Consider the following 26,064-nt stretch of genomic DNA (forward strand, 5'->3'; position numbering starts at 1 on the left):
TTCGGACAAAACAACTTTTCCTCTCATCTGCCGGACAGATTGTCAGGAACTGGATACTGTCCGAAAGTAATTGAGAAAAACTCTAATCAAGGGCGTCTCATTGATATGTATGACCAAAAATTTATTATCTTATTATTTTGTCGAATTTAAAATAAAGACTATATTATTATTATATTATTATTCTTAAAAAATTTGTTCTATATTATAAAAACAAACATTTTATTAAACGGAAAAAATTTATTATCATATATCGTTCTTTTTTATATAAAAATTTCATTGTTATTAAAAACAGAACGGCGGATATAGAGGATGTGAAAATTTCATATTAGATAAAAATCTTTCTCAAAAGTATGTGGACACTGTAGTTTTTGAGCATTTTTCAGTATCCATTTATGCTATATTAGAAAGTTATACACCGTTGGAAAGATTTTTCCGAGGAGAACGATCTAAAGGATAAAAAGTTTTTGAAAAATGTTGAACCAGAAGAAAAAATCTTCATTTTTCAATTTTTCAAAAATCTTCTATACACGCCCTATCAAATTCGACCTTTTTAGAGAAAGTTGCCCAATTTCAGTCACTAATACTTTAAACTCTATGAAAGTTGAAAATTTTTGAAAATTTTAAGATATTTTCACATCCGCCGTCATTATTGTAAACGAATTTTTTTTTGCAGATTCCCAAAAATTGTAGAATTTTTTTTTGCTTATTTATTAGGTTGGATTGTTATTTAAAGAAATTTCTTTTTGATATTCTTGAATATACTTTTTATCGTTAAGACCGTTCGCTAACTAGATAAAAAGACTTCATTTTTTTAACAGGTCACAAATGCTCCAAAGTCTCAAAATCACCTTTGTATTATTTTTCTTTATTTTTCTTACCGGGGAGTACGTACTCCATGAAATGTATATCCCGAATTTTTGCAATTCTGGTCTCTGGGATACAAAACAAATAAATTTCATGACTTTTGTTCTATTTTAATTAGGCGAGACCAATTTGATTAGTTGTTTTACGGGCGCGACCGACCCTGAAATTCCAAAAATCTAAAAAAAAAAAATTTCATATTTTAGTAGTACATTTTTATTTTCATTGCTTGAAAGACTCCCGAATTTTCAAAATCTCAGTAGTTTTTCCAAGGCTTTGAGAATTTTATGTTCATTTTTCATTTAATCCGTGAAGTCGACCTTTTTTGTGCCTTTTTATTTTCTATATACTTTTACTTTTATTTTTTCCTACCCTCTTTTTGGGAAGCTTGGCCCGTAAAGCAACAAATTATCGCCTTAAAAAGAAGTAAAGAACTAACTTACAATTGCTACACGGTGTTTCATGCTGGTGCAATCTTCAGGCAATACAGTGTATTGTATTTTATGTCAACTCCATTTTAATTATAGAAAGGATAATTTTTAAATTCCAATAAATGAGAGCCTGTTGAGTCAGTTTAATGAAATTTGCATTCATTTTAAAACCTTTGAGTCCATTGGTTAGGCCCTCATTGACTATTGGGCTATTCCAGAAAGAACTTGTACCCCCTATGTTGAGGAGGTCTCTTTTGGGAAAGATGACCCCCTGGATTTTTTTCTTGTTTTTTTTAACCACCCTGGATTTTTTACCTCGTTTTACTGACTACCCTGGACTTTTTACCTCATTTTGCTGACCACCCTGGACTTTTATACTCGAAAAAAACAGACCCCTGGATTTTTTTTTATTACATACCACCCTGGACGTCACACCTCCTCAACATAGGGGATACAGACTATTTCTGCAATAGCCCAATTTTTGGGCAAAAATATCCTTCCATTGCTGTTTGTATTGATTATATTTTTCTTTCAGTCAATAAATATATTAAAAGATAATGAAAAACAAATCACATCAATTTAAAACATGAGGCTCCTCGAAGCTTCCTTTGTCAAACTCTATGGTACAGATAATTTTTCAGAAACGTTGTATGCATGGATATTTCACATCTTTTTTTATGATATGGCAAGCCAAAAATGAAGAGTTGGATGTCCCACTTAGGTATGATCCATTGTTCTTATAAAAAACAGGTTTGGAAGCTTATTGTTTTAACTTTTTCTTGGCCTTTTCATTCGTTATATCAAAAGATAGAAATCGATTTGTTCAGTTTTGGACACGTTACCAAGTGGGATTGGTTTAAAATTTAATCACATGATCAAAAAGTGAGCAAAACAAACTCAACACAACAGTTCATGTAAGATACAATGGAAAGGAACAAAAAGCTTCCAGACCGGGGTTTTCTATAAGGGCTATGGTATGCTTGAAACTTATGCAATTTTTTACCAGTCAAGAAAAAATGGAATATAGAATCTTATCTACAGTACGCGAGAATCGCTTCTTCGCGAATGTTCTTTGGAAAATATTTGTAGCTTTGTTTTACATTATTTTCATTTTGTTATTTTGATGAAATAGCTCTCTGATTGTAAGTGAGGTAATTTTTGCAAAACCTGGGGTCCTGTGACATTTTTTATGAGTATACCAAACTGATTTCATACGGTCGGACTTAGGCTTGGAGGTGGGACGTTTAAATTAGCCAATTTATGAATAATTATCGACCGGAGTTACTATAATTAAATCTATTATATTCTCGATTTGAAGTGATAAGTTTAAAATGAAAATACTGCGGATATATTCTCATGGGTAATTAAACAACAACGGATGGTGTAATATCATAATATTCCTTGATAATAGCTACTTAATTACCCCTTTTTAACTTTCAAGAGAACATGTCGTTCCATAAAGATTCTCAGTTCTAAGAAAGTGTACATCGGTGCTTTCACATGAGTAAATTTCGATCACAGTTTCCTGGTAATTTATACAGATTTTTCTCGTTGGAATTTTGTTTGGTTTTCAAGATTAAAGATGCCAGCTGATTTGCTGAAGATCCGTCTAAGGTATGTATTGAAATTTGTTTTGTTTTGTCCGATTCTTAGTTCTGGATAATTTGACAGGTTTAAGGCATCTCTTCCTTGCAATCTTGTACACGCTTTTTTTATATAAGAATGGTGTTTTTCTAATTTGTCATGAATATTCTTTGCAATTTGGGAAAAGTCATCCTGAAATATTCTTATGGTATATTCTTGAAGATCTAGCATATAATATATACAATCAGTGACAAAATACTATCGGCACAAAATGGAAATTCAGTGGGGTGTTTTGAAACCACAATCTATTTGTAAGTGCTCTAAAGTAGGTTCGAAGGGTAGAGTTTTAACGCTAGACTAAAGACTTAGGACCTTAGGATCTGAGGACCTTTAGGATGTGAGGATCCAAAAGTTCAAAAATTGTCCAGTAGGGCTTGAAATATAGCCTAGAAACCAATAAATCCCTCCCAGATCGAAATAATCGATGAAATCAAGTTGAAGGCCTAGAAATTGACATTCTCGCTCAAACTTCAATTTTCGAAAAATGGTAAATTTAATGGTTAAAACGCTCTGATAATGGCATTCTTCTTATGCCCGATTCCACGACGATGATAATCGCACCATATATTCTTAATTTTTTGGCCAATGTCATCATAAATATTCTTATAAATAGTATATTCTTATAAAAAAGCTTGTAGTTGCTTCATACTCTAAAGTAGTTAAGGTTCTCAAACAATCAGTCTTAGATTTTTCAACCTACTTTGCAACCCCCTGGAATTTACGAATTATGGAAGAATGCCCCTCTAGAGCAAAAATTATTTAAAGGCTTCGTCTAGCATTATCATTATCTTTGGGTTAATATTTTCGAAAGCTCATCGAGCTAAAGCTCCTTTTTTTATTTCTTTTTCAGTACTTTTCCCAACCAGCACTCAAAGTTCTTAAAGATTATTGACTAAAAAACAGCTGAAAATGTTGTTCGCTAATCAGAGGTGTCTGCCTTTTACTTAGGGAGTGGTCAGAAAGTATCTACTAGGGGGGAGTGGAGGATATTTTGAAAAATCCAAAAAAAATTCGCACCCCCTCCCCTAACCTTGAAAAAATTTTCGAACCCCCCCCTGATAAGGCCCAATATTTTTTCACACCCCCCCCCCCCTACAGGAAAATTTTTACGCGAAAAAGAATTCATACAGATGCGGTATAAAGAGTATTATTTGTTTGTATTGTGACGAAGGGATTTTAGGTCTTTTTCCAATTAATACTACGTTATCTAATAAGTGTAACACGTAAATAACATCAAATAAATTAGTAACTCTGGCATGTAATTAACGATAGTCTCTGTTCAAGTCCTTCTCCTTCAAGTTCTCCTTTTCAAGTCCTTTTCCTTCGAGCTCTTCTTTCCAAGTCCTCTTCCTTCGAGCTCTTCCTTCCAAGTCCTTGATTTCTTTCCTTTTTTCACTCATATTCTCTCGCCCTATTCAGGGGTCTGGGCTCGAGGGCCTGAGCCACACTCTATTGATTTCTATTCATCTTTCAGTTCATTAATATCGTGTTGGCTCAGTCCCAGTCTCTGCTTGCATTATTCATCAATGATTAGTTTACTTGCTTCACAGTATGACAGTTTTTTATGTCAAAATAAGGTAAGGGAGTTAGTTTAGCCCTGTTAAGTTAAAGTATAAACAGGGTTAAGACAAGAATCATCAAGTGTTTTCTCTGAGTTTCTGTAAGATTTGGAAACAATTACGGCTTACTTTCCCCCCAGTAGCGACCTGGCTTAATTTTCTGGGGGTGCAAACTATGAAATTGGCGCCCCTGGTATTTTTTGTCCTTATTTGCGCCCTCCATTATTAAGTGAAAATATTAAGCTGTAAGAGCAGTATGGTTGAAAGTAACGCCCGGAATCTTTGAGTCAAGAAACTTGGAATTTGTTTTTTGTAATTTGGAATGTTAAGGTGTTTTGAACAAAGGAAGCGGAACCATGGTTTGCGCCGGTGGAAAATTTTTCAATTTTCAACTTTTAATCTGTCTAAAATGCCCCATATTATAGCACCAAAAATAAAGCCACTCAAATAAAATACATGAGCTGTTGATACTTGAAATTGAAGTTTTGTACCTGATAATCTAATCAGATTATTAGGTAATTTTTCTCAGAAAAATTACCTGATCATCTTAATTAAGCTTTTGCGCCACTACTTTACTCTCCATTAAAGATCAATGGCTAAAAGAGGCTAGGGATAAGGGGAACAAAAATTTCTGGTGAGAAAGGTCAAACAACTTAAAAGAGATACTAAAAAGGAGAAATTTAGTCAGCATAAGCAGGCATAAGACCACAAAAACCACAGCGAGCATCAACAAGTTTCGATCTTTTTGGTATTCTCTCTGGGGGTGAGCATCCTCTAGAACTACTGGTTGATACACAACACCTTGCATCGGCTTTTCGCGATTCAATGTTGATGGTAGTTTCGGAAAAACTCAAGAGAAAAGATGCAAGAGCGCAAAGAAAAAGCGCCGGACGCGAAAAAACTTAACATAACACTTTATAAAAGGCGCTATAAACGTGTGGAAGGGTGCCAAATTGCCCAATTAAACATCAACCAAATTTTGGCGCCCCCTTGAAAAGCTCCTTTGGCGCCCCTCTCAGATCTTTCTGGGGGTGCATTGCACCCCCTGCACCCCCTGCCAGGTCGCCACTGATTCCCTGAAAAATTACTGATAATGTACACAATCTCCCTTAGTCTATTTTGAAACTGATGGTGAGATGTCGAATAGCATTTTTCATCAGACATTACAGAGGCATCTCAATTACTCAAGAGAAAATTTGGTTACTCGAGACCCTAAAATAAAAGCTATTCTGTTGTTAAAAGAGGAGTCTGAAAAATTAAATTCTCTGAGTTTGAATTTCCCTATAAAGCCTATATTTTCTAGGTTTTCCAGGGGCTGTCAAAGGCCTGTGTCTGTTAGTTAGTATGTAAGTTAGAAGACATTAGCAGATGCTAAGGAGGAGCAACCATGGTTTGCGCCGACGGGCGAAAATTTCAATATTTTTCACCACCATTTTAGCTAAAAGACACTTTGTTTTGACAAATTTCTTTTAAGAAGTACTTTTTCAAACCACTCTGATGAGCTGTGAGAGCCACTAATCTACTTCCATCACCTAGTTCAATGTTACAAACCAAAAGGGCAAGGCGATGATGCCCAAATAATGCCCAAATGATATGTACATATATCCAATAAGATTAATTATGATTTGTCGGCCGTCAAGTCGAAAAATTTTCGAAATCTTGAAACGTAAACCTATGAAATTAGACTTCCTACATTTTCTCTTGAGTTTCCCAAAAAAAATTGGAACCCCCCCTAAACCCTCAAAAAAAATTTGATACCCCCCCTAAACCCTCGAAAAAAAATTCGACCCCCCCCCCTAGAATCCTCCAACCCCCCCCCCCCCCCCCTAGTAGATACTTTCTGAACACTCCCTTAGAGTATCTGCTAATTGAAGGTTCTGCTGTGTTCATGCATGCAAAGCTGAATATTTCATATCTTTGCAGCTTCGTAAATTAACAACCTAGTAAAAATGTTCTTGTCTGGGACGCTACTATTTTTGCTTTTCGTTTTTATTCTATTTGGTCTCTAAAGTGGCACCTATCATTTCTTTCTGTAAGCACAGAAATATTCAAAAATTATTTCAAATCTTTTAGAACCGTTCTTTTTTCATCCAAAAATAAGGATATTCTCCGTTTTGCCCAAAAGTGTTGCTCAAAAAATGACAGCAATATTATGGTGGTTTTTGGCATTGATAATGTAGTGGGAAATGTTTTTCCTTTCAATGGCGATTCTTATAAGAAAAGCATGTTTGGACTACATAGTCTGTTTTCTGTTTTTCATAAACTTGCTAAGTCTTGATAAATCTTTAATTTTCTTTTCGCGCAGTTTTCATTATCCTATGTTTTCTCCCTTTGTTTCAATTGAGATCAGGTGGATCGTTGTATCGAAAGAAAATGGAATATTAACTGAAGAATATAAGAGAGAAGCAAGATGAAATATATGAAGGATATCTTGTGTGTGATAATAAGAGAGCAAGATTATTTCGAAATTTCGACATAATTCTCTCTCTTTCTGTGTCTTTTTTTGAAGATCTTGTTAATACTATGTTTGTTGTAGTAGAGACTTACGTGCCTTGTTCGAGTCGAAGCACTGGCAATGGTATTGTGCAAGGTTCTCGATATCTGTAGTACTCTCTGATGTTTAACAAATGGAGCATGCGTGAGAATAGAAACTACCTAATTTTCTGGAGAGGAGTTTGAAATTTTAGAACTTTTTGAATTTGAAGGGTAATGAGCCGAAAATCAGGCTCATCGGAGCTAAGTAAAGTACATTTTTTCGGCTAGTTAAGGATATGGCCCTAAAAAATTTTTAAAAAGGCTTTAAGCATGAGAGCCATAACTTTCAGAAAGGGACTTCAAATGTGATTAAAAAAGGGTCTTAAAATGTGCTTTTTCTCAACTTCAGTTGAGCTACAATTTGACAATGTCTGTCTGTGTGTGTGTGTGTGTCTGTCTGTCTGTCACAAAAACTTTAGGGCAGCCCGGAGACTTCAAAAATGCTTGGATTTGGCTGAAATTTTGCACACTTGTTCCTTAGGTGAATATCTGGGGGTGTTTCTTTCTTTTTTTGAAAATTTTGATTTTTGGGGCCTGGGAACGAGTTTTTCACCAAAACGAGGCTAAAACTTTAGGGCAGCCTGGAGACTTCAAAAATGCTTGGATTTGGCTGAAATTTTGCACACTTGTTCCTTGGGTGAATATCTGGGGGTATTTTTTTCTTTTTTTGAAAATTTTGATTTTTGGGGCCTGGAGACGAGTTTTTCGCCAAAACGAGGCTAAAACTTTAGGGCAGCCTGGAGACTTCAAAAATGCTTGGATTTGGCTGAAATTTTGCACACTTGTTCCTTGGGTGAATATCTGGGGATGTTTCTTCCATTTTTCAAAACTTTTGATTTTTGGGGCCTGGGGACGAGTATTTCGCCAAAACGAGGCTAAAACCTTAGGGCAGCCTGGAGACTTCAAAAATTGTCAGATTTGGCTTAAATTTTGCACACTTGTTCCTTGGGTGAATATCTGGGGGTGTTTTTGTCATTTTTCAAAAATTTTGATTTTTGGGGCCTGGGGACGAGTTTTTCGCTAAAATGAGGCTAAAACTTTGGAGCAGCCTGGAGACTTCAAAAATTGTTTGATTTGGCTGAAATTTTGCACACTTGTTCCTTGGGTGAATATCTTGGGGTCTACAATTGGGCCTATAAATAACTTGAAGCTACTGAAGTTGAGCCCAGTGCGTTGCGCACGTTCGACTATACTTTTATAATCAGCAAGATTTTTTTCAACTTCAACTTGAAAATATTATCTACTGTCTCGCTGTCGAAATAATGCTATGACAACATATTCTTAACAGGAATCTTAGAGAACACTCCTTTCATAAAACACCCCTGTTTCACAACCCCAATGGAACTTTTTACCACGGTGGGAGTGAAAATGTCTATTGAAGTACACGTTTTTATACAAGAACAAACTATATAAGCACATAAGGCTGATGACAAAAATGTTAAGAACAATCTAAAACATTTTAAGGCTTCGGAGACTCTAAAACACCCAATTTCTTAGGAAAATGGACAAAAATACTCACAAAATGGGGAAAATACGAACATGTTAAGAACATTTTTGGGCTTAAAAGCTCAAAAAGTTTAGAACATTCGAAGGCTTCAAAATTTTTGGATGTTCTTATAAAAAACATGTACCAATGGTTAAAGACATTTTGTTGTTCCTAGGTAAAAAAATCCAGAGGGGATGATGATTTTGGAGTGCAATTATTTGTATGAATTTAAATGAGGATGAAAATAAAGTCAATTCTCAGTGAGGTTGAAATTGAAGTATTCTTCCCATCAGGGCTAAATTTTGGCTAAATTTCTCGTATGTCTTGTTGTACATTTGATAAATGTGGAAACATGAAACTCTGAGTTATGATTATGTACTCATTTTAAAATTGTTAGTTTTTGTTTGATGGATTAAAAGATAACTTTTTTTGATAACTATATGGCTATGGTTACCCATCGAGTACTCTGACATCTTCGATTCGTCTAGAACCTTGATTAAATCGAAATACAGGAAGGTTCGATTTATAGAGGCTCGAAATAAAGGGAGTTGGCGGTAGCTTATTTTGATGATTACAATAGTTGCCAAAGTTTGTTCTCGCCAAAATTGCCTTTCTTTGATGTAGTCGGTATTTTGATTGCATTACGTATTGACACAAGTGGCTTCGAAATATAAGTCAAATGCCAAAAAAATCTTTGGCAGATAAGATAGATATCAGAAAGTCACAAGCACGAAAATCGGAAACCTCGCCTCAGTGATTACTTTAATGTAAAAACATTTTACGCCCACAATTCCGTGAATAGCGGTCCGCTTTTTGAAAGTTTATTGCATTTATCCTAAAATTTACCGTTCGTTTTACTTTGTAAAGATAACAGATTAGACTGGACCAGGACAACCATCGCTTTTGTTGTGAAGATGATTTTTTTATAAAAATATCCAAAAAAATTAGAAAGCCTTTGGATGGTCTTGATTTTTCGAGTTTTAAGCCTTAAAAATGTTCTTAAGTTAACATATTCTTAATGTCACCATTTTGTGAGTATTTTTGTCCGTTTTCCTTAGAAATCGGATCTGGTTTCGAGTCCGCAAAGCCTTAAAATGTTCTTAACTTGTTCTTAATATTTTGTCCATCAAAGCCTTATGTTCTCATACAATTTGTTCTTATAAACAACGTGTAGGTGATTTTTTATTCTGATTATAGATACTGGCTGACTAATCCTCTTGACATAATCAACTTAAGATTTGTCGTGAATCTGCTGTCGAACTTGTTGTTTAATGCGCAGGATAAATAATGTGAGAAATTTCGGAAATCTGATCTTTAATTTGATCATCAGATTTCTGAGTGGCATCCTCCCTCTGTTCTGTAGGGTATATATAATGTTTTCATATTTTGATATGATGGTATTTCTGTGTGCATGTTTGAATGGGATTTTCATAGAATAGAGCGTGACTGTTGTCGTTTGTCTATTTTTCAGATTCACTTTTTATAGTGTACTGGCTTTATTAAAAAATGATATTGTATGTTTTAAGAAAGCTTTTGTGTTTGAAAAAGAGGTTCATGCTTCCATTGTGCATGCACTGTTTGCATCGTCAAGAGAAAAGGTTTACGGCTGTGGGCTACTTTTTGCTCAAATTGTGTGCATTTTGAAAGAAACCAAATCTAGGGCCTTGACTGCTTCGACAAGGGCTTTAAGAACACGGATATGGAAAATTTGAGCAGTATCGTTAGAAATTCGCTTCACGTTTTTAGAGACTCTACTTTTACTCTATTGACCTTGTTGACCTCTCAGTATGAAGCGTTATATTCATGCGATTTACAAACTCTCAAGTGTGAATTTGCGTGATAGAACTAAAATGACGATGAGATATTTTTGAACACATTTTGGCAATTTTATTTCGGTATCATTGTTGAGTTTGTTAAATCATTTTCATGGTTGAACTTTCATGGTTGTACTCCTTTGAAACTTCTTGAAATTTATTTCAAGGGTTTATGTAGATCAGTTTTATGGGTGACGACTACACATGTAATCACGTGTTGAAGTATTATGCTAATGAGTAATGAGGGATTATATATATGGATTTTACACTCTTTGTGAGATCTCTTTCATGTCTCTTTCTAGTCAATGGGGTGGAAATATCCCAAAGATAGATAGATCCCAACGTTAGATTGTTTAAAGTTTGGATATTCAGTGATGATTTTTTACAACTGCTATAACTTTCCATGTTTAGACGTTACATTTTCGTATTGCTCCAGTATGGTGTTTGTTACGGATAGGAAGTGTTCATACTGATTTCGGAACGTTTTGGAGCAATGAAACGGAGCAGTTCCGTTCCGTTGAAAAGAACGGAGCGCAAGCGTTCCGACCTGTTTTGCTTTGAACGTCTTCTATTTTGACGTTTTGATTCTTGACTTTCGCAAAGTGTTTTGGAACGTTTTGTTTCGTAGGAAACCGTAACGACTGAACATGGACCTAATAGGGAATGTGTATTTATGTGCATTAGGGGCGGAATTCCAGGTTACTTTTTCCCACCAACAACAATCTCCCAACGGTTCCATGACTGAAGCATACCAATCAACCTTCCTAAACCCTAATTGCGCTACCATTATGATTCTATCGTTTTTTTCACCTTTTTTTCTTTTAGAGACATGAAGTTACCTAAAATCGATTCACACGAGGAACACGTGCTCATTTCATCGAGTCGAGGAAATCGAATCAGTTACAAAAGCGATGAAAAACTTCGATTCCAAGTCAACGTCAACCGATTATTAAACGTGAAATCATATTTACACGGCGTAATGGAGAATGAAGGACATCATAATGAATATTTCCCGAGGTTATACCCTTCAAAACAAAAACAAATGAAACATTCTGGTTTAAACTCACGGCCGCCGATGAACACAACTAAATTACCTCCAATTCACAGACCAGAACATAAATAGTGCGTTTTAAACAAGCACATTAACCAAATATTATACAGAATCTATAATGAGAAAATGGACCTTAATGGAGCTTCATAGAGCAAAGGAAGTCAGAACCAACCTTGGTCGAACATGGTAGCGACTACCTAATACTACCTACTTCATAAGGTGAAGAGTTTCATGGATGTTTTTTAAAAACGAGATCTATATGATGGGGAATTTTGAAAATGCTCAAAGATGTACAGTAGATTCAGATACTTGTTGATAATTGTTAACATGAACACATCCTCACATTTTTCGTTTAATTTTTACATAATCACATCCCTTCTCACAGATCCGGTGGGATCCGAAAATTGTGCTATTTTTGCCATCCTCACTGAACTTTCTTTTACCGGATAACAATGAAATTTAAATCCCCAGCCATCAAACACATGGGATATCAATCCCAATCGAGTTACAGTCCTTCATTTTTACCCTCACTGGCTGAAAAATCCTACCTGGTCTGTGAGAATCCAAGGATAAATCGTGGCCTAGCTATTTTATAAATTTTTCTTTATGGGCGCGTATGTGGTTGCTTTTTGAGTGTCCTTGTTGAGAAGATGTCACTCTCCTATTTCCTCTTGTGACGGTCTTCAGGAAGCATTTTGAAGTATGAGCTTAACACCAAGAGTTGAAATGCTAGGCATCTTATTGAATAACTTAAAATTAGTTCTAGGCTTTCCAAGACAAAATTTCACTTTTTGTTATGATTTAAAATCTCAATACAGTTGAGTCTCTTTAATTCGAACCTCCATTACTCGAATGTCTCCATAACTCAAACAAGTTTTCCAGCACTTTCAGCTAACAATTATAAACCTTACTCTATAACTCGAAATTTTCTTAACTCGAACAAATTTGAGTTCCCTATGCGCGTTCGAGTTATGGAGACTCCATTGTATTAATTTCAAATTTTCCTTACAAAATATCGGAGACATTGTTTAGAAGTTCAGACTTTTATTATTTACCAAATCATGAAAGTCTGTAATCTTATTCGATTACCTCTGTCTTCTACGCTGTTTCTATATATTCCACTCAACAATACATTTCCAATGCACAAACCTATCATATCTGAATGAATGTTGGACAAATAGACTTGTTTAATCTTTTGTAAATAATGTATAAATTATGACCTAAGATTTTAATAAAATTTTATGGAAATACAATATATGACAACTTACTTTTAACTAAACCTATTGTTGATTTGTGAATCAGTCACATTCCTTTATACTATCTACTCCCGGGGGGGGGGGGCACTGGGTTTGCGGACTGACGGTATGTGCGGGCCAAAAATTGGCTTTTAAAATTGCACCCTTACAGTGCAGCAAAAATCAGTGAAAATCATACCCTTAGAGTGCATTTTCCCCCAAATTTTCGATCCCTTTCGTGCAAAAAATGGTCAAAATTCTAGCATTTTTGGTCAAAATATCTAGATTTTTCAAGAATTTTCTGAAATTTCTACCCTTACAGTGCATCTCTAGTTTTTCCGACCCTTACAGTGCATTTTAAACATATTGGAAAAGGTACCCTTAGGACCCGCACATACCCGTCGGTCCTTTTGCCCAGCTGCCCCCCCGGGTATCTACCCTTAGATGTCTATTCTCCGAATTGGGAATTAAAGTCCTTTTAGATTCGAGTGTGCACTAAGCAACACTAAATTTTGTTTTTGTGTGCCATGTTTTAACCAATGCTTAAATCTAACAAATTATATACCGTTGACAAGATAATTCAGAGCACTGCAATTTGTTGTTTTAGAAAACTGACCGTTCACGATTAAGATTTTTAGATTAATTCTTTCAATCAAAAATTTTACAAAGAAGCTAATATAAATCAGCATTAGTTTATATTTACAAATGTACGAAAAAATTTTATCAACATAATCGATCTCAATTTCAAAGAAATTTGAAATTTAGCATATATTTTTCTCCCCCTCATGTCCTAATCTTAACCAAGGACTTCAATACGCTACAATCAACCTCGTAATATATTGATCATTTTGGGTATTTTAACGGTTTTCAGAATTCACTTTAATTAATTTCGTTTTGGAAAACTTTTTTGAGCGTTAGGATCTAAGTCTTAAGTCTCAAATGGTCTCAAGAAGTTAAAACTCAGAAGTAATTCCACTTAATCTAATATTATGACTTTGATTGTATCGTTGCTATCATTTCGGACATTAGGCAAAGCGATAATGCACTATTAGTAAATGTCTGAATATGAGATTATAAGCTCGTGAAGTTCATGAAGGGGCTTTTCTACTGAATTTCCTTTCCTAATAAATTATAATATTTTGACTTTCGGTTTTTTGTCTACAGTGTGGCCGTAAAGTTGAAACATCATCAAACATCATTTGCCATCCCAATAATTTAGTATATTTTTTATTTCTCAAGGAAAATCGGAAATATGATTTTAGAATCTTAGAAATGAAATCATAAGATACTATGAAATGATATTATTTCACTGTTTTACAGACACACTGTAGACTACGTGTTTGTGATGTTTTGTTTTGATTTATAGATGACTTAACATAAAATAAATCCCTTAAATAACACTATTGTTTTTTATTATTATTTGTCAACAACTTTTGCCATAAAGCTCTTGTTTTCTTTTCAGTTTTCACTTCAATATCAACACCACCACCATCATTCGAACCGCCCTGTCCACCGCCCAACGGTTTCCGAATCTCTGGAGTGGATTTACTTGATAAAATCTTCGATTGAGGTAACAGATGATTTTTTAAGTCACTACATTTATCCTTGATAAATTTGTTAACAATATTTTCAAGTTCAATATATCCATCACTTACGCTTAACTCGCAAAATGTACCATTAATCGAATCAGCTAATTGCTGTCCTTCACTAACTTGAACCCGGCGCTCGTTTTTCTCTAAGTCTTTCTTATTACCGATCAGTAAACAAGGGATACCCCTTGATTTCTTTTGCTGCAATAACATTTTACTGATAGATTGAATTTCATTAAAACTGCTTCGATTGTTTATTGAATAGACACATATTAGCCCATTGGTCCAGATTAGATCGTTTGCTCTGCCTGACCAGTTGATCTAAGAAATATTGAAATATTGAGTCTGAAATTATTCTTCGGGATAAATAATTTAAAGTTCTTACTTATTTTTCCTTAATCAGGTTCCATGGAAAGGATCATGAAAAGAAGATTTAAAATGAAACAACTCCTCGCCTAGCAAAATAAAGGTATGAAAGATATGATAAAACCGATGTAAAAGTGGACAAGGTGAATATTCTCGAAATAGGTAATTAATTGTTATGAAATGACAGAAAAATTGAAAAAAAGGATTTTCGCCAGGGTGTGACGGACTAGATTCAAACAGTGGTCAAAGTTTTGTCCCCTATTTCTAAAAAGCCCGTATAATTCCAATATTAAACGTTTTCGCGGATCTGAGTTGAAGTTCTTACCCCTCTCGATGTATCTTTGATTTCAACGTTAATGTCTTGATTATTCATATTGACTGTCTTCCGGAATATGCCCTCTAGAAAATGTGGAATCAAGAAGAGAAATTAAGTTTTGGAGAGGGACATTTAGCCTCTGACTGGGAATATCTATGTTTGATATTCGCGCATTAGGTAGCCACCCTGAAATAATATAGAATTTCCTACCAGTTTTATTGTTTAAATTTCAAATTTTTAGAAATTTCGTTTTTTGGTTCTCTTCGATGTAAAGGAGTGAAATTTATTCGAGCAAAAGTAATTTAAAAGAGTTTCTAAAATCTTTAATAAGTTAGTAAATGGTCTTGATTTCTCAAGTTTTACGAGATTATAAAATCTTTTCACTATTCTCGAAATATGACTGTAACTTCTCAAATTTGAAAACTGAGGGGACTGAATAATGTGAGGGCGGAATTGGCTTAAAGTTGATTTCTAGTTACCTATTTTTGGATCATATTCTCCGATGTATCGCCTTGTTAGGTATCTTACCACAAACGCTGAAAGAATAATAATATGAATTTAGAGGTCTTTGAAATCAAAAAATGGTTAATTTCTCAATCAAAAATTCATGTAATACGGGTTCAAAAGATTTCTCGTCAAAGGTGTGAATAATAATATAATAGTGAATTATACCAGATATTCAGGTTTCTCACCCAACAAGGCCATATACTATTGACACTCTCTAATTCGATCTTCATTGGACGGCTAAAATTTCTCTTAGAATAAGAGAAAGATTCAAATTACAGAGAGTAATTTAAACCACTTTCCAGCTGAGGGGACCAATATTTCAGTTCAAATTACAGAAAGATTCGGATAGTAGAGGTTCGAATTGTAATAAACTTCATAAAGTCGATCAATGAACTTGGGACAATTTGCCTTTAATCTCAATCACAAAATACGTAGGAAGCAAAAGTACCACAAAAATAGAAGATCCGTTAAAAGCTTTCGGAAGAGTGGGTGTTTTAAGCTTTGAATTTATCCGGAAAATTGATAAAATTCAAACATAGCGGTGAAAAGATAGAAGGTGCAAATCTCTTAATATTTCTGACAAAGCAAACATCGGCCATGGGCACATTTACATACTTTATTAATTTGTTTGTTCGTTGTAAAAGCATATTACAACCACGCATAAAATTCCACATTAAGCTTCCGTATTTTCAAAAAGGTTTTATTCTTTTTTGTCAAATATTTAGTCCAAGCTTAGTGTAAGCTGCCAATTTGGTAAAAATTTTCACAGATTATTTTCCTTTCCAGGTTAAAAAAGATAATGGTGCTAGGGAAATAATTTTTCGAAATCTTTCCACCCGGGACATGCGTATTCAATTTACCCGGTAATTTATTTTTCCTTTTTCCAACCATTTTACATATTCACCAAATATTAGGTAATCATGAGAATTTGGTTTTAAAACTTACCGGATTTTCCAACTCCGTCTTGCCCTAGCATCAGTAATTTGACACACTTTCTTTTATCCATACCTCCTGGTGCCATCAAATAACTTGTATTCAGGTGGTTATTATTTTGTGACAGAATCCCCGTCTGATTATAACCCGTAAATGTGCTACCATTATTATTTTGATCGAAATATTGGTCCGGGTTTCGTTTTGATTGAAGGTGTGGTGATTTCGGTAGGGTGTTTACAGGGCGCATTTCGGGTGTAGACGAGGGCGAATTTTCGTCAAACTTTTCTTTGTCTTTATTCCTTTCTCCTTTACTTGTTATTAATTCACGTTTTATTTTTGCCCAGCCTAAAAAATAAGAAAAATTACTGTAGATAAGATAAGTACTAACTTAACAGTAGATCCTCTGTTGGTCCAAGCCTGTGAAAAATAGTTATTTTCTCAGGCTGTGTTGCAGAATTGTTGAATTTTGTGAGATCCAGTTTTGATAGAAAAATTTACTAAAATATTTCAATGATACTTTAGTAACCCTTCATCGCGGCTTAAGTCAAGACAATGCCTTCTCTCAGGTATGATTATAGTGTAAAAGTAACAGCTCGCAGTTTTAAATTAAATTTGACCCTTTTCACGACATGACAAGTCTTGAAAGAACTGTAAGGCGTAAGAAAGGATTTTATGAGCTGTTAGATGAAAAATGTATTAAAATGTTAAACTCGATAATGTTATATAACCTTTACATAAGGGTCCCGTTAGAACCAAAAAGGCTCTTGTCTAATCTAGGTCAAACAGACTTCTGAGAGAAATCAGAAAATCTCAAAGTAGTTTCTCACAGGGTCGGAAAAAGGGTAATACATTTTTCAAAAATCTAACAAAATTTTTTTTTAAAGACTCTCTAAAATTTTGTCACTCTAAGGTTCGATTTTCGGAGGTCCCGTCCGCACAAAGAAAGCATTTTGTTTTGAGTGCATTTTCAAGCAATCTAGAGCTTAAATTTTCAAAATCCCCCCCCCCCCTCGGGCCCTCGCGGTGTCACTAAACTTCAGCTCCCCCCCCCCCCCAATAAGAAAATGCTTCCTACGGCACTGTTTAAAATATACGAATCAGTCTAGCTGCACACACTCTTTCCGCCATACTTTCAAATACAATATATCCAAAACTTACTTACATCAAACACAAATTCAAAAACCCAATAAGTTTTGATTTTTACAAAAAGTATGTACTGTAGACAAAAAATTACAAACCAATCAATAGGCTGTTTGTGATTTCTTGTCTACAAGTAATTTTGTGTTATGTCTGAGAAAGTACACCTTAAGGGTTTACTCTATATATATGACGCTGAGCTATGATGTTGAACTAAGGATTTGAACGTTCTTTTTAAAATGACAAATCACTTTACGAGACTGTTTTTAGTATGAAAAGCCGATAATTCGCAACTTTCAAACTAGCCTTTTGTTTTTATAAAACATGTTAAATGTTAAGTCAATCTCTAACACGGCGGGACCCATCACTCATCAAAGAACAGTTTTGTCATCCTAAATCATATTTTCAATATCGTATTGAGAAATAGTTTTGGTTTGTAGAGTACAATGTGGGGAAGATTAGGATGTATATTGCCTAATCTCATAAGTAGATATAAAATATCCTAAATTGAATTTATTTGATTGGTCTATAACGAGAAGCTTACAAGATGCCGAATCCCCTGAATACCCCTTTTGTTAAAGGATACTCGAACCCTTTGGATATTCTACTTTAATCAGACACTTAATACTATTAATCTCCCAGTTACATGTTTTTTAAACGAATCAGTATTTTTGCCTAGGCTTAACTCTACTCCTCCTTATGGATATCCAACTATTCATTCTATTTCTGGCAAATAACACAAAGTATGTTTAGAGACAAGAAAAAGAAAGGATATTGCGGGGAGAATTTGAATGAAAAGAATTGTCTTCTTTCGATCTCGTATCTCGAACAACTCCCGACAATTTTCAATTTACTGATGGTGCAAGTGTGAAAAGAATTGTGAAAATGAACTGAGAGGTTTCTCTCCATTTAACTGGTCCCTTTCTCATAGAACCGCTAGGACCCCTCCCACTGGAAAAATATCATCCCTAGGCAGTGGAAAATTATAATCTAATTTTTCCACGTTGAAGGTAATTAAGTAAACACTACAATCTATTGTGCTATTTTTCAATCCCAACTTACTTTTTTAACTCTTGAAAATAATGGAATTCAAATCCCCAGCCATAAAAAAAACATGGGGAAATCGATTGCCTTCGAGTCTTCAGTCTGTTATTGTATCCCAACTGGCTGAAGTTATACCGGGTCTATTAGAGGGTGACAGTGGGTGTTTTAACTTATGTCAACTGATAACTACAAACCACTGGAAAAAGGAGGAGTTCTTTTTTCTGTTCCCCGTGACGCAAATTGTACCTAGATGATAAATCACAGTAAACAGACTCTAATACATTTTTCAAAATAGAGTTTTATCTCATGGTTTCTGTTTTGGGGTTTGCCATGGCGCCTTTACGAAAGATGGTAACTAAAAGGTGATAAATAAAGTTTTTGACTTCGAGATGTTAAGCTTTCGTGAATCTTTGAACATTAATGTTAAGTTTTAGCAATTTGCTTAAATGTTTGAGTCTTTCTATTTCTCCACTGCCTGCCCCCTCTCAGACTTTAACCTTCTTTAACATCCAACATGGTCCGAAATTTAAACTAAATTTAAATTTTTCGAAAATATATTTTTGACCGGAAAGAGAAGGGTAAGTAGAACAAACCAGGGAGAAAGGGTGATGCCCGATGTCTCTGGTAGATATCTATCGAAAGAGGAACCTTCGTGGCGCTTTCGACGACAGTCGTAGACTTACTTACTTTACATACAGTAAAATCGCTAATTTAACACCTCCACTCCTTCACTATAACTCATCCACATCCTTATATTACAATGAAATTTTCTTAACTAGAACAATTTTGTTGTCCCGTGTGTCTTCGAGTTATGGGGATTCCACTGTTAATCTTTTCCCTAGTTCGTTTTTTATGATTTACTACGCTTATCAATTATACTCCAAAAATGGTGCAACTTGCTCTGGGTACGAGATTGTCTTTTTGAACCAATTCTTTCTAAAAGCCCAATCTATAGAGCAATCATCTCGAAAACATCAAAATAATTCCCTTATTATAGGATGCAACATTCGTTAAAGCTGGAAATGTAACTCCTAAGAGATTTGGGCACGAAACCTGGCTAGCAATCCCAAACCATCTAAACTTAAAGAAACGTTTTGAAGCCAAAATCAAACACGTACAAACTGAAAGAAATTTCAACAAAATCGCCTGATATTTTCTATTGACGTTGAATAAAAATAAAGAGTAAAACTAACCGCCAATACTTTATATCCATCAACCAAAATGTCGATCGACGAACAACCTCTTTTCTTCAACTTTTGTGATGAGATTTTTGATAAATTTTCTAATCATGTCACACGTTTAAGAAAGAGGAAAAGACTGACTTACGAACGTACAAAACCTTCGATTATTTTAAAGACACTTTTCAACTTTTACGCAACAAGGAGAATGGGCTTGAGTCTACCAGGGATAAAGGAACATCCGGGGGTGGTTACTTAGGCAAAATGGGTGGCAAAAACATCAAAAAATGGACAAAATCTTTTGAAATCCAGTCTCTCTAAGGGTCTTGATTTCCGAACTTTAGCTCGGACGACATACGCGTCATCTCACAAACCTAGTACCTCCCCCCAGAGGTACATACTGTATATCATATTTCTTTTCACACTATATACACTAGCGTAGACAAGAGGGGCGCAAAATTTGTGTAGGAGAGTAGATTTTTATAGCACTAAAATTATATTTTTGGTCAGCCCAGGTGACCCTTCAAATCTGTTCCGCGATTTTTTTCCCGCTCGTCGTTAAGACTCCTCAGTTTAATTCCGATTTTCCCGATTTGACTTAGAAAATCCGAAACAAGAATGTGTATGCGCCGAGCTGCGCTATAATTATTACATCAGTCGTTATCTCCCTTATATTGCGCCACCTCTTCCGAAGCGTACTGTGAGCAATTTTATGAAATGTTAAAGCAGCTTCGCACTAGTAGCTGGCTAAGTGGTTTCATGACCCAATTGATCCTGATTACCCAAGATGCACCGCGACCCTGAAATAGCCTATGGAGAAGAAGCAAGAAGATTTCGATCAGTCTCAACTTTCTTTCATCATCTTCTTGAGGTGAGAGTACTTGATTTATTTCAAAGTTTATTATTGATTCCTGTCAAAGTTATTTTCAAAAAAGATAGCAGCAAGTGTACACTGGTACATCTACCTCACTTGCAAGTTATCCAAAAGATAGCATTAAGCTTGTCTGTGATATATATCAGACAAGCAGCTACACCCTTGAGGTTGCATGCGAGCTCCTTGCATCCTCTTACTTATCTTACTTAACCTACTGAACTACTTGTCACACTTGTCAAACTTGAATAACCTGCAAAACCTACCAAACGTTCAAAACGTGCGAACCTGCTAATTGTTCAAAACTTGCAAAGTCCATCAAACACTTGCTTCCATTACTTCACACATCCTAATCTCAGCTTACATATCTCAGCATTTAAGCTTATAAATCTCAGCTTCTCAGCTTATACGTCTCAGCGCACGTCAGATCTACTTAGCCTTATTAACTTATACTCCCTGCAAAACAAAACTCTTATTTCTCCAGTCAAATTTGAAAAATATGTTTGCATACGCAAACTTATCAAATTTCAAAAGCTGTTTTGGGCTCATTTAATCAAGCCAACGAGGAATTATTTGGCCAAACTGCTGGCACTCAATGTAGCGTTAACTGCCTGTATGCTNGTAGACTTTTTGGACCTACCCCGGTGGAGGTCCTATAAATTTAACCTTTGTCCGTTCGTTCGTCTGTTCGTTCGTTATTAGCTTTCCTCATGATTGGCTCTTTAGTTTTTTCTGATTTTTTACACAAAGATGCATAACTATAAACTCTCGAATGTGACGGAGCCCGATTTTCAAAAAAAAAAATTTGGCCAAATTTTGGCCAAAAAACGGCTAAAAAACGGGTTTTTTGGACTTTGTGAAAAATTAGGTCGTTAATTTTTTCTGAATTTTTGCATGAAAGTAGGGTACCATCGTAGGTAAAAGATGGCTTAAGCGAATTTTTGCAAAAAAAATTTGTTGGCTCAAAAAACGCATGTTTATCTATAAGAATCACTATTAATAAGTATACATCAATGTTCTTAGTCAAATTACTCAATTTTTTTTATGAGATAGATGTTTTTTTTGCTCATGAGGGCTTTCTTTTAAAGAATATATGTGTTTAGACATGAAATTTTGGTTATTTGGCTTGTTTTTATAGAAAAACTGGCCAAATTCGATATTTTTTTATAAGCACACTATCAATTACTAAGGTATTCGCGTTTCTCGAGATTGGCTCTTTCATTCTTTATGATTTTTTGCACAAAGATGCACAACTATAAACCCTCGAATGTGACGGAGCTAGATTTTTGGAAAAACAATTTTGGGGTAAATTTCAGCTAAAAAACGGATAAAAAAAGGGTTTTTTGGACTTGTTATTTTCTGACCTTTTGCATGAAAGTAGGTAAAAGATGGTTTCAGCAGATTTTCGTAAAAAAAGAATTTTTCAGCTGAAAAAACGCATATTTATCTATAAGAATCACTGTAAGCATACATCAATGTTCTTAAAATTACTGAATTTTTTGATGAGATGTTTTTTTGCACTCGAAGTCTTGAATGTGAAAGAATTCTTCAAGAGTATGAAATTTTGGTATCTAAACGTGTTTTTTTATAAGAAACGAACGACTTATTTTGATAGATCGTCACTATTTGTGTTCTGAATAATTGTTTAATGGTCACGCTTATGTAGATATCAATTATATATGTGTTGAATGCATAACCAGGTAGGTCCATAAAAGTATCACTTGTTGGTCAGCCCCGGTGACCCTTCAAATCGGTTCCGCGATTTTTTTTCCAGCAGCGCATTTGGATTTGTGTTTTAACTCCGATTTTTTCCCGATTCAATTTTTGGACAACCGGGTTATAATGATATGTGTGCGTCGGGATGCGTTGTAATTTCATAATGATTTCATATAGCGCGTCGGCGTTATTGCATCAGCCGTTATCTCCCTTATATTGCGCCCACCTTTCCGAAGCGTACTGTGGACAATTTTCTGAAATATTTGAGTAAATTCGCAGTAGTAGCTGGCTAAGTTGTTTCACAAACGTGATGGTTGAATGGCTGGAGAAGAGTTCAAACAGTCTCAACTTTCATCATTTCATTGAGGTGAGAGTTTTTTGATTTATATCAAAGTTTTTATGATTCCTTTTCAAAGTTATTTTCAAAGAAGATAGCAGCAAGTGTACACTGGTACATTTACCTCACTTGCAAGTTATCAAAAAGATAGCATAAGCTTGTCTGTGTTATATATCAGACAAGCAGCTACACCCTGAGGTTGCATGCGAGCTCCTTGCATCCTCTTACTTATCATACTTAACTTGCTAAACTTGCTAAACTACTGAACCAATTGTCACACTTGTCAAACTTGAATAACCTGCAAATCTACCAACGTTCAAAACGTGCAAAACCTGCCAACTGTTCGAAACTTGCGAAACCCACCAAACGCAAACGTTTACTTCACACATCCTAATCTCAGCTACATATCTCAGCATCTCAGCTTACAAAACTCAGCTTCTCAGCTTACACGTCGCATCGTCCGATCTACTTAGCCCTATTAACTTATACTCCCTGCAAAACAAAAACAAAACTCTTATTTCTGAAGTCAAATTTGAAAAACATGTTGAGTACGCAAACTTATCATATTTCAAAGCTATTTTAGGCTCATTTAATCAAGCGAACGAGGAATTATTTGGCGAAACAGCTGGAACTCAATGCAGCGTTAACTGCCTGTATGCTATTTTTGGTCTAATTTTCGACGCGTTAATCTTTGGAAGACTACAGACCTTGACAGAATCTTAATTGAAGGAGATAAATTATACAAACAGCTTGATACAAACTCCCATCTTTCTGTTGATGAGATGCCGCGTTTCATTGAAATAAACGGTGTCATAACTAATTTCAATTTTTTGAATTTTGCAAAATGGTGAAGCGAACCTAAATAATGATGATCCTTTCCTTCAAATCCCTCTGAGTGAATCTGAAAGTCTAGAATTCAACGCCTTAATGATCATTAATGGTTTTACTATCACAATTATGAGTCGGCCTCAGGGTTACTTTATCTTTGACTCGCATAGTCGAAATGAACTCGGATTGCTTGATCCCTCAAATGGAAAATCATGTCTTTTAAAGTTTGATAACGTTTTTGAACTTGAGAAATAATCCAATTTTTTTATTTACGACAAATGGAAAAAGACAGTACTTACTTTGAGATTCAATTTATTCAAGTCAATGAACTCAAAGAAGAGCTTAAAGACATTCTCCAACGAGACTTTCAGCATTTGTAAGAAATTATTCAAAGAAGCGCAAAAATGATGGCGTTGACGGAAATGATTCTAGTGGTAAGCGTCAAAAAAACATCAAGAAAGTAATAGAGCATGGTACAAAAAAACAAAGAAACTATTATTGAAAAATAACAAAACCTATCGTTCCCGAAACAAAGAGAAAATCAATGAAAAAAGAAAAAATTATCGTTCCCAAAACAAAGAGAAAATAAAGGAACAAATGGAATCTACCGAGCCCAAAACAAAGAGAAAGTTAATGAAAAAGATAGAATCTATCATCAAAATAACAAAGATCAATAGCGGAAAAGAAAAAAATCAAACTATGAAAAAAAAATAAACTATGAAAAAATACACTCAACTATAAACAAAAACTGTAATAATGATCTAGTTTCCAAATTTTTGAAACTTATTTATGAAGGTCCCTTTTACATTGTGTTTGCTGTAACAGATGCCTCTATCGAAAAACAGTTATCAAATATGCACCTGAAAAATATGATATGCCACAAGAATATTATTATTCTGAAGTTTTTTCATTTGATGGCCAATTATACATTTGCAAAACATGCCATAGCAAACTTAAAAAAAATGAATTGCCATGCCAATCTGTTAAAAATAAACTTTGCCTCGATGAATTACCTGCTGAATTTCATACTCTTCGCAGGCTTGAAAAGATTTTGATTTCTCGCAGAATTTTATTCAAAAAAAATTGCAATTATGCCAAAAGGTCAGTTCCCCAAACTCAAAGGTTCTATTTGTAATGTACCTATTGATGTTGAAGATATTGCTAATACTTTACCAAGAAGAGCAAATGATAATGGATTAGTCATTGTTAAACTCAAAAGGAAATTGGAATATAAAGGACATGTCGTTTTTGAACCAATCAGACCTGATTTCATTCAGCGCGTACTGAATTATTTCAAAGAGAACAACCCTCTTTATCAAGACATAGAAATTAATGTCAGCAATATTTCAAATGATGAGACCATTATACAAAATTCTGCAAATAATGAGGAAACGGACTCTAATGATAGTGACCAATTGAGTGAAATTGCTTCCAATGACGATAGCACTGAACCTGATGATCCACAAAATAATGCTTTAGATTCTGAAGAGCTTGAGACAACCGACAACCCACTTGATGCTCATCGCTCAAATGCAAATGAAACTACTCTAATGCCTCACACTCCTTCTGATGCAGAAGTAGATAATGAAATTTTGTCATTAGCGCCTGGTCAGGGTAAAAAACCAATTTCAGTCTTACATGATGAAAATTGTGAAATGCTTGCTCATCCTCATTTATTTCCTAAAGGTAAATTTGGTTGTACAAAGTTGAACGTGATGTTAAACTAACTCCATCCAAATACTTCAACCAGCGTTTGTTGAACTACACACAAAAGTTTGCTTCAGACCCAGACTACATATTTTTTGCTAATTTTGTAACTCAGCAAGTGTCTTTGACCAATCAGATAAATGTCGCAATGAGAAAAGTTGCTGGCTCAAATTTAAATGCTGGTATGTTAAGTCAGAATTTCAAAGAAACAGTAAGGCAATTCATAGCAAATGATAAAGTTTTTTGCCTTCATGAGTACTGTTAAGGAACTCCAGCATATTGGAAAAAAATTCCAGCAAGAAGTTTTAGCAATGGTTAAACAATTAGGACCACCAACGTTCTTTCAGACATTGAGTTGTGCAGACCTTCGTTGGAACGAACTCATCTCCATAATTTACAAACTCAAGGGTCAAAACGTAACCGATGAATTTATCAAGAATCTTTTCTATAGAAAGGTGTGTGATTTATAAATAGTAACCCTGTACTTGTAGCAAGGCATTTTCAATACAGAGTAGAAGTATTTTTTTAAAACGATTTGTTTTGGACGGCCCACTCGGTAAAACACTTTCTACGCTATTCGAGTAGAATTTCAAGTACGCGGAAGCCCTCACATTCATTCCTTTCTGTGGATTTTTAATGCACCAGTATTGACCAAGGAAACAAAAGATGAGTACATTATGTTCATTGATAAAATAATCAAGGTCTATTTACCATCCGTAGAAGAGGATCCCGAATTATTTAACCTTGTGAAGACATACCAACTACACCGCCATTCAAAACTTGCCGGAAATATAAAACACTCCCTGCAGGTTTTATTTTAGTAAATTTTTTTCTGAGAAAACATAGTTTTTCTGAGCCATTGCCAAAGAACTACACATGAGGAAAAGAAGCCATACTTGCTCTGCGAAAAGAAGTTTTG

At 34.9% G+C, this 26,064-nt stretch overlaps 2 protein-coding genes and 1 long non-coding RNA gene across 3 annotated transcripts; 2 read left to right on the forward strand and 1 right to left on the reverse strand.

Annotated features, from left to right (window-relative positions):
• The first annotated feature begins 1,831 nt into the window (after positions 1-1,831).
• On the forward strand, positions 1,832-14,733 carry LOC136809817 (uncharacterized). Its single transcript, XR_010847025.1, has 3 exons — positions 1,832-2,013; positions 14,079-14,186; positions 14,609-14,733. It is a non-coding gene; the product is annotated as an uncharacterized lncRNA (long non-coding RNA).
• LOC136809816 (uncharacterized) lies at positions 2,783-12,648 on the forward strand. Its single transcript, XM_067066370.1, has 2 exons — positions 2,783-2,906; positions 11,156-12,648. The coding sequence occupies exons 1-2, from the start codon at positions 2,875-2,877 to the stop codon at positions 11,451-11,453; spliced, it is 330 nt and encodes a 109-aa protein (XP_066922471.1). The 5' UTR covers positions 2,783-2,874; the 3' UTR covers positions 11,454-12,648.
• Positions 13,867-16,672, reverse strand: LOC136809815 (ras-related and estrogen-regulated growth inhibitor-like; the record flags this gene model as incomplete). The annotated part of the gene is given in 4 exon segments (XM_067066369.1): positions 13,867-14,526; positions 14,897-14,970; positions 15,367-15,423; positions 16,340-16,672. Coding segments are annotated over 4 exon segments (974 nt in total), but the record flags the coding sequence as incomplete, so codon positions are not given.
• Positions 16,673-26,064: the final 9,392 nt, after the last annotated feature.

This window comes from Clytia hemisphaerica, unplaced genomic scaffold (genome assembly GCF_902728285.1).
Source record: "Clytia hemisphaerica strain Z4C2 unplaced genomic scaffold, Clytia hemisphaerica genome assembly, whole genome shotgun sequence".
Taxonomy (NCBI): domain Eukaryota; kingdom Metazoa; phylum Cnidaria; class Hydrozoa; order Leptothecata; family Clytiidae; genus Clytia; species Clytia hemisphaerica.